Source organism: Anguilla anguilla, chromosome 3 (genome assembly GCF_013347855.1).
Source record: "Anguilla anguilla isolate fAngAng1 chromosome 3, fAngAng1.pri, whole genome shotgun sequence".
Taxonomy (NCBI): domain Eukaryota; kingdom Metazoa; phylum Chordata; class Actinopteri; order Anguilliformes; family Anguillidae; genus Anguilla; species Anguilla anguilla.
The window spans coordinates 6805430-6820636 of NC_049203.1; the positions used below are offsets into that span (position 1 = coordinate 6805430).

At 47.9% G+C, this 15207-nt stretch overlaps 1 protein-coding gene across 3 annotated transcripts in view; it reads right to left on the minus strand.

Annotated features, from left to right (window-relative positions):
• Window positions 1–15207, minus strand: part of nrxn2b (neurexin 2b) — a 631318-nt gene that overhangs the window by 322370 nt on the left and 293741 nt on the right. For all 3 annotated transcript variants that reach the window (XM_035408766.1, XM_035408765.1, XM_035408763.1), the window contains 3 exons: window positions 12607–12990; window positions 10909–11112; window positions 6857–6883 (listed from right to left, as the gene is read on the minus strand). In XM_035408766.1, coding sequence (XP_035264657.1) covers window positions 6857–6883; window positions 10909–11112; window positions 12607–12990 — 615 coding nt within the window. The remainder of the gene's footprint in view (window positions 1–6856; window positions 6884–10908; window positions 11113–12606; window positions 12991–15207) is intronic.

The window sequence follows — 15207 nt, forward strand, 5'->3', positions numbered from 1 at the left end:
ATTCTGTAAATCAAGCTCATTTTTTCTGTCCCAGAGCCAGCTGACATCGTTGAGGGAAGCGAACTCGAGCTCGGAGAACTGGGCCGTGCGTCGTTCTCTTAAATAAACCGGAGTCCGGGTCCGTGGAGCGGCCCTGGAGACAGGCTCTGATACAGTCCCGTAGCTGTAATCAGAGATACCAGAATCAAAATGGATTCTTTCCGCTTTCCGGATAGGTGGACAAATTAGGTTTGAGGAAGGCTCGGAAATAAATTGGCGGGTATGTCGCGAAATTACCGTCTGGTTTTCGGAAGGCGGCGATTGGACACTGAGGCCTCGGAGGGGAGGGATTTCTGTGGAGAACATGCCGCTTCATCCGCACGACCGAGATGGGATCTCGCCGAAATTGATACAGTTCTGCTCCTTATCGCACAATATCTTTTTAAAAATTTTTTAAAAAACTTTTTATTATCGTACGCCTGCGTGAGACTTGGTATCGCTGCATCTAATTAAGCAGTTCGGTGTGAGTGCCGTAATTATCATCTTTGGAAAATCAGTGCTCTCCTCGTGCTGAGGAAAGATCCGGAGATAAAGTGATGAACGCAAGCAGGCAGGCATATCCGGGCCGTAGCTTCTCAACACCAACCCCCCCCTCCCCCCACCCCCACTTCCTTCCTCTTGAGAAACTGTTCCCGCTACCGAAGAAGACACTATCACATCCGGCTCCTCACAACCCTCCAAAGAGACAGCGACCTGCTGCGGTGATTGGCCACGGTGACCGAATCCACAGGAACAACGAAAAAAACGAAAAAGAAATAAAAGATAACGGACGGACGCGGAGGGAGAGTTTGGCCGTAACTCCGTCACGACCCGACCTTCGCTTCCCTGGCCTTCAGAGTCAATTTCTCAGCCGTTCCCGGCGAGACGAACCGCGGCCGTAAGCGTGTGCGGTCAGAGAAGCCCGGTCGATAGTCGATGTCTCACAGTGCTCCCAAATTGCCCTCACTGTTCCCATATGTTTCAGCAGCTGGGAAGGTGGGCTCTTCTTAGTGAGAGAGCTAATGGATCCCATGACTGCTCTTAAGGATCGAGTGGATTCCATGACTGTTCGAAAGATCAAGTGGATTCCATGACTGCTCTAAAGATCGAGTGGATTCCATGACTGCTATGAGGATGGAGAGGGCTAATGTAGCCCATGACTGCTCTAAGGTTTGAGTGGATTTAATGACTTCTTTTAAGGATCATGTGGATCCCATGACTGCTCTAAGGATCAAATGGATCCCATGACTGCTCTAAGGACCAAGTGGATTCCATGACTGCTCTAAGGATCGAGTGGATTCCATGACAGCTCTAAGGACTAAGTGGATTCCATGACTGCTCTAAGGATTGAGTGGATTCCACTACTGCTTTGAGGATTGAGTGCTAATAAATTCCATGACTGTTCTAAGAATCGAGTGGATCCCATGACTGCTCTAAGGATCGAGTTGATTCCATTTCCCCCAGGATCAAGTTAATTCCATGACTGCTCTGAAGTGTCAGTTTTTTCCATCCAATTGTTTTTGTGAGTGTGTGTGAGTGCGAGTGAGAGTGAAAGAGAGAGAGAGAGCATGACAGAGAGTTGCAGAATACAGACACACCACTCCCCACTGCCTACTTGCTGACAGCCTGTTAAAGGACTGAGCCTGCAGCTCAGTATTTCTCTGTATCTCTCCCCATATGTCTGCTCTCTGTGCTTCTCCAAGCTGCCCTCTGTCCTGCTTTTCCCCAGAAAGGAGCTGTTTTGCGTCGAGACAGTGGAACATGAGCTCTAACACACCCGCAACAGAAGCCTCGCACGCAGTGTTATTCTACCGCTCAGCAGACATTCGGATGCCAATACTTCCGCGCCCTGTACCCCGTTTTGGCAGGAATCTGACAGGAGCAATTCCGAACTTTTCTCAGGGGCTGGATATCTGCACAGGATTTGAACCCGCCGGCCCACCGGGGATCCCTCCGTCTCGCAGAGCCGACGTGGCCAAGAGGGTAGCGCGGGCGGCGCGAGAACGGGGGTTCGAGACAAAAACAAACGAGGGGGAGAAATAATTGCCTGTGGGGTCGCTGCCTTGGGAGAACACAGACTTCCTCCTAGATCACAGCCGCTGCTGACAGACGTCCTGGAGAGCCAAAGCACGACTCGGCTCTACCACACATCCCCAGCTCAGGGACGCAGCTCCCAGCAGGAGGCTAGCGACAAAACCCACTAGCACGCTAGCGCTACAAATTCTTAGCAGAACCCATTTCACTGAAAGGGAGAAGAAGAAGAAGAAGAAGTAGAAGAAAAAATCCATCGGATTGAATATTCCTTTGAAGTTTATACATTCTTCAAAGGAATAGTTTATTGGTTCATATTTATTTAACGTTTTAACACGCATTTTGGTTGAATTTATTTGGTAAACAAATGCACCCCAAACTCAAAATCGGGTTACACATGGGGGTGGGTGTTAAAATGAACAAAGCACCCTTTTTTGTTCAAAATGAATCTGAGGAACATCGCAACACGCAAGTGCTAATGGCAATATGACTTCAGAATTTTACTGCAGGGTTTTGGCACATTGCATTAAATGCCTGTAATGTAATGTAATGTAATGCATTAAATGCCCTGGGGAGATGTATGTTTAATGAATGCTGAAACATAAATTTATATTAGGGATATATTATAGCATAATATTTCATTTAATGTTTTAATTTCTCCAATGAAATGATCAGTGTTGGCTTTTTTCCAAGTACAATTGTATGTAATTATACTAGCATGCATGCATACATTTAACCGATTACAATTACTTCTTAAAAGTTCACGTCCAATAAGATATTACAAAAAAAAAATTAATGATTCATTGTGGTGACATTCCGTATTCCACATCTGAAAACTGTGTCTCATGCTCTTGATAATTGATTCTAAATGCGTAACTGGAATGCGAAATATTTTATGTGTACATTTTTTTAAATGTCACGTTTAAATAAATTATCTGTATAATTTATCAAAATCACAGTTTGCCTCTACTTAAGCAACACTGAAGTTAGCTAGTTAATTGTTAAAAAACCAAATACGATTAAAAGCAAAAACTTGACAGGCCCGAGAATGTCAAGACATTATTAGCAGGAACTAATTGGAACGCATTAGATTAACTGCCGACATATTTTGCTTCAAACAAACAGCAGATAATTACTGTGTTTTCACTGCCATTAAAAGGGAAAATCAGCTTTAATAAAAATGTAGTATGTTTTGCATTTGAGAATGAAAGCTACGCAACACGCGCGTCTCCAGTGACACCAGAACTGTTTGAAGCCCCAGAATCCAAATAAACATGTCATCTAAGCCAAATACATTTTTTCCCCATGACAAAAACAGAAGTGCCAAGCACTCCGTGCCTGTGGCTGCTGAACCAGCTGCTAACCGTTACACATTTCAAATTCCAAACCGTCAAATCTTTCAGTTGTTGCGCCAGGTCGATAAACACCTTGCACTCTCGCAAACCCAGTGTTCAAACCATTCATCAGAAATCCCACAGTGCATTGCTCTGCTGTGTTCATAAAGGCCACGACCTTTTAGGAAGTGAATAACAAAATAAACTTTGAATAAGCAACCAAATAACAATTCCCTTTATAATAAAACATAATGATCTCGTGGTGCATTGAGGTTAGACTATTTGACCTTGTTGGTCTTAAACCCGATGCTACTGTAGCACCCTTGAATAAGATACTACGGCATCAGGAAGGCAATGGATTACGAAACAGCTGGAAAAAAATGTTTTCAAAAGGAATACAAACATAATATCATGAACCAGATTTAAAAGTAGTCCCACCAATCAGAGATTTAGATTATTAAATTCTAATGGGAAAGACAAGCTCTGAATAGGCCTTAAGTAATGCAGTTAAAGACCAAAAATTAAAATAAATGGCTGTAACTTTGAGCCAAATAACATTTCAAAATCTTAACATGTCAAAACAAGAAACAAACAGTGCACTTACATTTTACGTGCCTCATTTCTTCAAATGGGGCTGTCTCACTGTCTGCAGTACTGCCTTCTTAATGTGGTTAGTCCTCATCTAGCTGTGACTGAGCTTATTTTTCTGACTTTCGAAAACTTCAACTTCACTTTATTGGGGTTCAAAGTAACTATTATGGGGCTCAGAGGTAGAAAATGGGGCGAATGTACTGGTTCCCCGGTCGGTGATACAACCCACGGTCAACAACCGAATCGTGACAACATCTGCGCCAACCGTGACCAGTAGTCCCGGGAGGGCACGCGCGGCAGGCTTTAAAGTCCCCGGGATATACGGGCTAGGCTACAACAAGCAGCTGCCCTGATCGATCGTTTACCGGACGCCCTGGCTGTGAATACAAGCCGACTGGTGAACTCACTCCCCCCAGTCAGTGGACCGCACGGAGAATATGCCGGATAATCACAATGTCCTAGTCTGCTCCTGTTCATCTGCGCTCTTCCGATTTGACAGAGGTCATTGCAGCGATGGAACGTCAAAATTATGTTGAACAAATGAATGAGTATGTTGCTCCAGAACAATTGCAACCGTTTTATTCAGATTCTTAGCCAACCGTTTCCTGGACATACCTTGGAAATACGCATATCTTCAAGACTATAACCTATGAGCTTTCCGTTACCGGAAAAAAACTATAGAAGTAATGGTCTAATAATATTCAAAACTGAAGCAATGGGTCGAACATTCATAACGGCTAGCGGACCCTACTGAAATGTATTGGCCCACTTCCAAAGTTAACAGCACTCCGCTGTCATATTATGGCATAACCAGCTCATTAGATTACCTACAAGGCCAAAAAATATAACAACCTTACGAGATGGGTCGATTTATCATTAACAGTGTTATAGAGTCACAATAAGATTAAGTTGGGTATCTTTGAGCTTGACACATGGAAGGAACCCGTGTATACGTCACTCCGTTGCACACATCAGCTCATTTTTAATCACTAAATCATCCAATGAATTTGCACTACCTTCTACAGTATATTCCCAGTTTCCAAGTAAGACTTATTTATAGTAAAAACGCTTGAACTGCAAGCAACGCTGTTTACTCACAAAGGTAGTAATGAACTGTCTTTCTTAATAGGGCGAGAGGATTGGGCCGCTGTGCTATTCCGAGTTAATCATATTCACGCTTCTTAGTCAATTGCGCGCTACTAATTGACCCACTTACGAACTGAAGAAGCGTTTGGTGAATGCAGACAACCTGATCCAATGCCTTATAACAGGGATACTCAAACCTGGCTCACAAGCCCGAGGTACTGCCGGGTTAAATCTTCCGCTTCAGCCTGTCCTACGATGGACTCTCTTAGACCTAGGATAACAGTTGAGTAGAATCTATGACCCGTCAGTGAAACGTTGCCAGATCAGAGATACATATCCCCGTTGCAATGCCCACAGTGGCCAAGAGCGTAGTACACAGAGTGCACTGAGGACCGGTGATGGACTGGAAAGAGCGGCGACAGGATGAAAGCTTTTAAATTCTAACGGGCAGATACACAATTGCGCCATACATCGTGTCGGTCCACTGCCCGCCTTCACGGTACATTTTAAAAGTAACCCAAAAAACCGCAACTGGCGGCTTGTATTTTTTCACGTTTTCTGTCTTTTGAACCGTTTCTCCTAAAAATACACAAATGCACGCAAATGTGAGCTTTAGTAGCAAAAATGCACTTTCTGGAGTATTGATTTGGACTGATTCTCGAAGAACTAGTCCAGAAATGGTCAGATAATGGAGGCTACCACAACGCCTCTGATGTAGTGGTGTCTACCGCCCTCTGGTGGCACACCTCAAGAACAGCGATTCAAGAAAAGAATGTCTGGGAGTTGATTCCCATTCCTCCATAGCATTGACTAACAATTAAAAACAAATTTTTCCTCAAGCAATTGTAAAACCTAACTTGCCAAACAAAATTTTGTTTTTATTTCTTTTTTTAAAGAAAAAATTTAACACTTGGGTTATAAGCTAAGGGCAAATGTTGATTGAATACTGCGGCAGTACACAGTAAAATGTCCAGTGTTAATTCAACTCTAACAGAGTATATTTGAGTCCAGTAGGGACCACGTGTGCTCTATAAGAGTTGATTAACAGTGAAATTTTTACTGAGAAGCGTTCACGTGGTGGCAATACTTTGTGTTTAACGGCAGGAGGGAAAACACACCCCTGTTGTTGCATTTGATTCTGAAAGCAGCAGCTGTGGATACTGAAGGAATCACATGCAATTCCTGGATTTTACATCCCTTGAATTTTAAGGGGGTGTGCAGTGTGATTTAATTAAATTTCTCTCACACTCATTCATATATACATGTGTATACACATGCACACACGCACACACACACTCAGACTGACACACACACACACACACACACACACACACACACAGACAGACAGACACACATGGACACGCACACACACACACACACACACAGGTTTCTCCTGTCTTTGTGCGACCACACTTACCTTGGTAACCACCTGTGCTCTGTTAAACATCATTGTTTATCTTTACTATATAGATTGACATGGTTCATTCAGTGTGTACTGATAGCTGTGATGCGTTAAAATTCCTATTCAGCTAAAATAAGACTAAGAACAAGAGAGGGAGAGGGAGAAAGAAGTGTGAAAACGTTACACACTGGGGAAAGAAAGAGAGAGAGAGAAAAGTATCGAGATAAGAGACAGACAAACACACGGACAGACAGAGAGAAAGCTAGAGAGGGAGGGGGGAAGAGAGAGGAAGGTCTTTTTTCCATTCACCAGAGAGGGACACATTTTACAGACTGACAGTTAATACGGCAGATTAGGCAGGTAGTTTTTTTGAAAATACATAGAAACCACTTACTGAGATTACAGTCTATCCTGATACAATCTGGCGGGAGAGAGAGAGCGAGATGGTGAGATCAAATCAAAAGAAAGGAGAGAGAGAGAGAGAGAGAAACAACATTTTACATCCTTCAAGGTACATTCTGCAGACAACCAAACATTTCGTTTTTTTCCGCCACCATCCGGGGACACGCTTCGAGTCAGAATCGCCCTTTCCCTTTACCGAATGCCCCCCTCCCTCACTGAATCCCCCTCCCAAAGATCTAGCGCAGGCAAACCGTTCTGCTTCTCGGCCAGAACAGGACCTCTTTGTTGACACTGGGCTTGGCAGCCATATCATCTCCTTTATATGGCTGATTGAATAGCTTCAGAGCGATAATTATAAATTATTCCTCAACATCAATGTTTCACAAGCTATCACTGTTTAGAAAACATCTAAAAACATCTTTGCTGGGATGGATTCAGCACATGGAAGTTTGGGGGGCAGGGGCTCCCCCAGGCTTCAAACTGTATCTTTTTAAAAAATCATATTAAACCCGGTTATTGGGAAGTGTTCAGATAATTGTATGAACAGAAAGCTGTTTGTAATGCAGCTGGAGCACTCTGTTATCATGTAAGCCATACTCCATATCAGATCTGGCATGGTTAATATTAATCATTAATGTGGATATTGTGTTAGGGCACGCTTGTGGATGAGCACCCCAGAGAAATACTGGTCACAAGGTGACATGTACATCCCATGATGCAAAGCGGCCGTGGTGTATCTTCTGAAGGCTTGAAGGTGTGAGTGCAGTTGTGTGTACATAGAGTCATTTTCCGTCTTCTGTCTTTAAATCTTATGTTCAAGCGGGGAAGGGTTTGCCTTTTGTAGACCTTTCAGAGAGGGATCCGATCCCAGCAGTCAGGAAAGGTGTTCTGCACACCCCAGCCACACAAAAGCCCAACCTGTACAGCAATACTGAAGAAGCCCATCTGTTCTAGAATACATCCCACCCCCACCACTCCCACTGTAATGGAACAGTCCGTGAGTATGCCTGTTTCTGCTCCCTCTGTTGATCACTGAGGACTAAACCACCTGGCAGGCAGTAAAGAAATGGGGGGGGGGGGCTGATTAACTAACACCTGAGGCTCGACATATTCATAGATATACGTGTGACTCCAGGTGTTTAAAAACAGAGCATTACTTGTCTTATGTAGAGTATGCTATTCTTTCAATGAGAAAGAAAGGCATTGTGGGTGTGTTTACTGAACCTCAGAGATGACGCCCTGGGGTTGCCGTAGGACTACAATCTCCTAAAGACAATCGTAAATGCCTAAGGTCTGTATGAGGTCTGCAAAAACAAACAATCCAGCAGAACTATACAGTGAAAGGAGACGTTCTTCTCTGTGTGAATTTGATTTAATGAATTTGATTGGCTGGTGCTTGCTCAGACCCTGACAATGAAACCTCCCTGCGGAGCTTGACATATTGAACCTTCCTCTTCAGTTCTGCGCCACTCTTTGTTGTGTGTGTGTGTGTGTGTGTCTTTGGCGCCCTCTAGTGGCTACAGGCTGTACGTGGACCTGGCTGTGGCTGAGGCGTGAGCTCGAAGCTGTCAACCGCTACAGAATAGTGGACACAAACAGCCAGGGACCGGTCTCACTGCACAGGGGACACTGAATACCTCAACCACCTGATCACATTGCACAACTTCCTTTTTGTAACCAGGATGCATTCTGGGATTTAAACAAGAAAAAAGAACGACAGTAGTTAGGGCAGTGATGCCACTGAGAAAAAGGCAGGACTTTGTCAGCGTCCCTGTACCTTGTCTTCAGTGACATCCGCACCCTGCTCGTCCAATCAATGTGCCTCACAGAGTTCACTGAGGAAGCAAAGCCTCGTGGACCCGATAGCCACAGGTCTGTGAAATCTGCAGTAGATCCGAAGTTGCTTAACTGGGGATTATGTCCAGGCTGAGGAAAAGCAATTCCAATCGATGCAGTCGCATATGGGAGGGCTTTATTAAAGAACACACAGCGTGTCTCTCATTTCTCAAAGACCCTGCGTTTGCACGCAGGTCCGAGGGGTACCATTTAAAAAATAAAACCAGCTCCCATTGATGGGCCAAGAAACACAAAGGCATTTAAAAAACAGCCTTGGTTCTGGGACCTACTGTCTAGCCACTGCAGCCAGACTGAGCAATCAATCTACTGCTGGAGGTTGTATCGCTCCTTACTGCTAACCAGCCTCCAGCAGAGTTCTGCAGCCCCAACATGGAGTCTGCCTGTTCCCTGAGCCGGCCTGTCTAATCGAACCCTCTGTTATGGCATGGGAATGTATGTGTGTGCACGTGTGTGTACGTGTGTGAGTAGGTGCATATTTGCATGCACTTGTGTGTGTGTACGTGTGTGTATGTGTGTGTATGTGTGTATGGGTGCATGTGTGCACGCATGTGTGTATGTGTGCGTGGGTTTGTGTGTGTGCATGTGTGTATGGGTGTATGTGTGCGCGCATGTGTGTAAGTGTGCGTGTATGCGTGGGTTTGTGTGTGTGCATGTGTGTGTGTGTGTGTGTGTGTATGTGTGTATGGGTGCATGTGTGCGCGCATGTGTGTATGTGTGCGTGGGTTTGTGTGTGTGTGTGTATGGGTGCATGTGTGCGCGCATGTGTGTATGTGTGCGTGGGTTTGTGTGTGTGCGTGTGTGTACCTGTGCATGTGTGTACGGGAGTATGTGCACAGCCTGTGTGCACGAGCCTGCCCCCCTGTGGTCATGGGAGGTATTGACGGTCTCAGTGAGCCGGTCCCTGTGGGGCTGTCTGAGCCGTGGGCCGCAGATATACAGGCCATTGAAGGGATGAAAAGTTCTGCCTTCTGGGCCATGGCCAGGTGAGAAATGAGAGAGAGACAGAGAGAGAGAGGAGAGAGAGAGAATGAGATAGAGAGAGAGGAGAGAGGGAGGAAGAGAGAGGGAGAAAGTGAAGGGAAAGAGAGCGATAGAGTGAGAGATGGAAAGGGAGAGTAATGACTAAAGATACAGAGAGAGAGTGAGAGAGTGAGAGATGAGATTGGATTGCACTGTGAGCCAGAGGAAGAAGTTCCCCCCCCCACTCACCCCCTGCTGCTCTCTCTGTGACTGCCCACGCTGCAGAGTCACAGGACCGCCCCCACCCCCTCGGGAGTTCAGTCGGTACCCCCCTCCATCAAAAGATGGAGCTCAAAGAAAGGAGGAGGGCTACCCATCATACACACGCATCTGCCAGGAGTCCCACCCCCCCCCTCCTCGAAACACCCCTGCCCCCCCAGGCCAAGCGTTCCCCTTCATCTCTCTCTCCTGCCCTCTCTCCCTCCCTCCCTCCCACCCTCCCTTTCTCTCTCTCTCTCTCTCCTTCCCTCTCTCTCACACTCCCATTCTTTCTCTCTCTCTTCCTCTCTCTCCCTCTCTGTTCCCCTCTCTTTCTCTCTCCCCATCTCCCTCCCACTTCGCCTCTCCGCCTCTCTCTCTCCGCCTCTCTTTCTCTCTCTCCGCCTCTCTCTCTCTCTCTGCAGCTCGGCCTGTGGGTACCAGCCTGCACACAAGATTTTCAGTTCCTGCCTGAAGGTGCATTAAAGTCTCAGGCTTGTGCATCTGATAGAAATGACTGACCTGTGTCCCCCTGTGCCTAATAATTTGCAAAGCCTGCTCCTCATTCAGAAGCTCCGACGCCCCTCCTGGCAGACTCCTGTGAGTGACCCTGTAGCTTCTCCTCACCCTCAGAGGAAGGGAGGTGATTGGGGCGGGGGTTTACCCGGGCAGGGTCCTGGGACAGGTTCACACAGAGAGAGGGGTTGAGGGGAGGGATTCTTGCATGTATCTTGCAGGGGATGACCTGGGGCTTTTTTGAGGGGGGGTGGAGTTTTGGGGGTAAGGTGCGGAGTTTTGGGAGGAGACAGGTAGGGTTTCAAGGGGCAGGGGGCGGGTTTTTTGGGGTTAAGGGATGTAGTTTTGGGAGGAAAAGGGGTTGGGTTTTGGGGGGTGGAGTTTTGGGGGGAAAGGAGTTGGGTTTTGGGGGGAAAGCGGTGGGGTGCCGTAGGGGCAGGGGGCGGGGTTTACCTAGGTTGACGGTGAGCTTGACTCGCCCGCCGTCCAGCTCCAGACGGAGGGTGTCGGCGGACTCCTTGGAGGTGGTGGCCATGAGCAGGCCGTAGGCCCTCTGGGACATGAAGCGCAGCGCCACGTCCTCCGCCTCCGTGTGCAGCGTGCCCGGCATGATGATCTTCAGGTACATGCTGCCGTCGTAGCTCAGCACCGTGGCCTCTGCAGCACAGCGCCCACCGCAGGCAGGGAGGAGGAAGCGCAGTCAAGGGGAACGTTCTCAAAAGCTTTGTTAAAGTCGTGGAGAAGGTAAGGAGCACCATCTACAACGGCATGTCTTAAAGATGACCATAAGCAACCAACCGCGCCCCCCCCAAGCCAAAAAAAAAACAAAACAAAAAACAATGAAGAGTGAAGTTAAAAAGCCTTATAACAGCGCAGTGAGAGAAGTGCTCGTGAACAGCGGACCACCAACCAGGATGTGCTCAGTATCGCTTCCTTAACAGCACACTGAACAGGGAGGCTCACTTAGCATAATAATTAACAAACAATTACAATGTAATAACTGCACTCCAGTATAAGGACTCCATTTGTCTCCAAGTGATTACAATTTTACGTTTTCATTTTAAGTATACTGCTGCTTTCATTCAAGCATACTATTTGCACACGTGGACACAGATCAAACTGGCAAAGATAAGGCGACCGTTAACACGACTCCTGAGAGTACTCTATACCCCCACTAGATGGCAGCAGAGGACCACAGGGAATAAGAATGCGACTGAAAATTACTTGTGAAAGAGACATTTACAAAAAACAATTTTTACATTTTATCCCTCGTGAATATGTACTAAATTCATTAATCAAGCTGGGAATTTGATAGATCCTTTCAAGTCTGTGATAGGCGTGAGCAAGAAAAAGCTCAGTGCATCACAGAGGCGCATTTAAATCCCTCCACTGGAGAAATAAACAGAGATTTCTATCTTGTACTGAGACGGAACATAACATCTACAGACAGGTTAATTCAGCCCTGTCATCTCCTCTGATCTCTCCTTGATCCTCCCTGTTTGCTGCAAAGAACGTGCAAACGAGTCAATTGAAAAATTCGGAGTGGACTGCTGACACCCCCCCCCCCCCCCCCCACCCCACAACCCCCACACCCCACCCCACCACACCCCCTACCGTCAATCCCATTGCTTAGAGGGTCAATCCAAGTCCTCTAAGGTGGCAGTGTGGTGTAACTGTTAGGGGAAATGGGCTTGTAACCTAAGGGTTGCAGGTTCAATTTTGCAGTGACAGAACACTGTCATTGTACCCAATGATGGATCTAGGCATTGTTTGTGCAGGGAAAAAACATATGGGAAAGGCCCACCCCCCACATCTAAGGGACCCCTGGATACAGTAATGCTTGGGAAAGCCTTACCTGTGATAGCCCGATAGCCCCTTAGCTCTGCCCCTGATTGTATCCTTCAGTGAGGTACTTAACCTGAAATTTGTTCGGCTGAAAAAATAGATAATATGCAAAACGATGCAAAAGTGGCACTGGATAGGGTCTTCTGCTAAATGTGTGGGGTGTAAAGTAAGCAGCTTCTCGAACCGTGACCCCCAGGCCCCCCCGGCCCCCCTGACCCCCGGACCCCCCGGCCCCCCTGACCCCCGGACCCCCCGGCCCCCCTGACCCCTGGCCCCCCCAAGCCCCCCTTCTCATGCGCGGCTCACCAGTCTCGCAGTTCTCCCCCAGGAAGCCGGTGCCGGTGCAGTCGCAGATGTAGCGGTTCCAGCCCTCCCTGCACTGCCCGCCGTTGCCACAGGGGGCGCTGCCGCACTTCTTCTGCAGCTCGCGGGTGCAGAAGCTGCTGACGCCCGGCGCGCTCTGCATCTCGGCCAGCCGGCGCACGTCGCGGCTCTTGCCGTCGATGAAGAGGTCGCGCACGCAGCCCACGTAGCCGTAGTTGAGCACCGCCGTCCACACCTCCGGCGGCAGCACCAGGTCCGCCCGGGACTCCGGCAGCCCGCCCAGGTACATCTCGCTGTCCAGGTCCAGGATCTCGCTGCCCTCGTTGGAGAAGAACGGGGTGCTCCGGCTGTTCACCGAGATGGAGCCTGCGGTGGGGTGGGGGGGGGTGGGGGGGGGAGAAAGCGGGGTAATCAAAACCTAGCAGTGTGAGACAACATTGCTAAAATACCCAGCGGAAATTTAACTCCCATCAAGAGCACCTGGATCATTTCAGAAGTGGGGGGTCCAAAGATGGAGTAAAACACCTTTGAACTCTCCCCCACCCCTTAATTTTATTTTGAACACACTGCAATGTAACTTCATTTATAATATTGAATTATTAGTGCTAGACTGAGAGACCTGCTAAGATCGGTCAAAGCTGACGTGGTCGAAAGTGAGGTGGGGGTTGGGGGGGGGGGTGTTTGGGGTTGGGTCAAGGGTCTGCTGACTGTGAGTACTTTAGACTATAACTGCATACACATTTACTTACAGCACAATAGCATACTTAGCATAAGTCCATATGAGCACACTAGAGTCCTTCATGTCATGTGTATCCAACATGTGCCTCGCATTCCGTGATTGTGGCCCAAACACGTACGCAGTTTTGGGCTTTTTGTCCGATCCGGCCCCAGCCCTGGGGGGGGTTGATCTGTGTGAGTTATTCCGCCGGCAGCGAGCAGATCTGAATGTATAAATGCTCCGGCAGGCGCCGTTTCCTGTCGACAGCAGCCTCCCGGTAAAAGAGACAACGCCGGGATAAAGGACGGCTCGCCGTAGAAGCTGCCTGTCGGGTCCGGCGCACCGCCGATCCGTTTGAAACGGGCGGAGTTCATGCGGTCACAGGCCCGAACGCGATACGCAGAACGTTCCGAATCGCGCGTGAACGGAACACAACCGCGCGCATCAGAACGCACGGAGACGCGTTTCGTCGGCGGTGTCGGACCAGGGCGTTAACGAGGCCTGGCGACGGTCGCTTTGAGGCGCGCTGCGGCTGCAGGTCATCGCTCGCGTATAAACGAAGCGAAGAAAAAAAGCACGCTCGTAAACGACGCGCGCAACGTTTCTGCCGACCTCAGAAACCGCAGAAATAGCGCTCCGTACCCGTAAATACTGTAAGTTTTACAGACACGCCGCGATGTAAACAACGCCGCCGCTGTAATCCACACTCCAAGCACCAGCCAGGGCTCCGTATAGTGAAGGAAGGAGAGCCAATCGCTAGCTTCTGCGGGAGGTGCCATTTTGATGAGAGTCTGGACTCTCGTACGTATCCCGAGTCTTGTGTAAATTTAGCCCACCCCTGTTCCTGGCCTTTTTGCTGAATAATACGTCTGGCCAGTGCCAAAAGCTGCATTCAGACAGGATGATGTGGCACTTAACTACAGGACCTTAAGGGCAGGAAGCGAAAGGAGAACATTAAATGAGACTAATGTGAGCACGTCGGCACAGAGGCAGATTCTGAGAGAGAGAGAGAGAGAGAGAGAATGGCTGAGGGTACAGAGATAATATGTGTGTGTGTGTGTGTGTGTGTTGTGTATACTGTATACAAGTGTGTGTGTGTGTGTGTGTGTGTTGCATATGCTGTGTGTGTGGGTGAGTTGTGTATGCTGTATGTATGTGGGTTGTGTACGCTGTATGTGTGTGTGTGTGTGTGTTGTGTATGCCATATATGGTTCTGCAGGTATGTGTGTGTGTGTGTGTGTGTGTTGTGTGTGCTGTATGTGTGTGTTGTGTATGTGTATGTGTGTGTGTGTGCTGTGTATATGTATGTGTGTGTGTGTGTTGTGTATGCTGTGTGTGTGTGTGTGTGTGTGTGTGTGTGTTGTGTATACTGTGTGTGTGTGTGTGTGTGTGTGTGTGTGTGGCGACAGCAGGCCTGTCGGAGGGCTGGCTGTAGGGTAATGGAGGGGACGCTGCATAGAGGGAGATCTGATGGAGGTTTCCCTGCGATGCCTCCTCTTGATTTACGGCTGGCTCTTAATTGTCCATTAAAATGCAATTACAGCAGGGCAGGAGCAGGAGCTGAGAGGGACTCCATAAGACATCTCCACAGTGATTAGGCACTGCGTGAGGATCCATCCTGCACAGGCTGCAGCTCTCTCAGTCTCTCTCACACAGATATATCTGCACTGATATACAGTACATACACACAAGCATCACTCACACACTCCCATATACAATATTATATGCACACACACTCACACACACACGCAAGCGTCACACACACGCACTCCCATATACAATATATACACATACTCAAGCACCACACACACACACACACAGACACACACACACTCCCGTATGCAATATATACACGTACTCAAGCA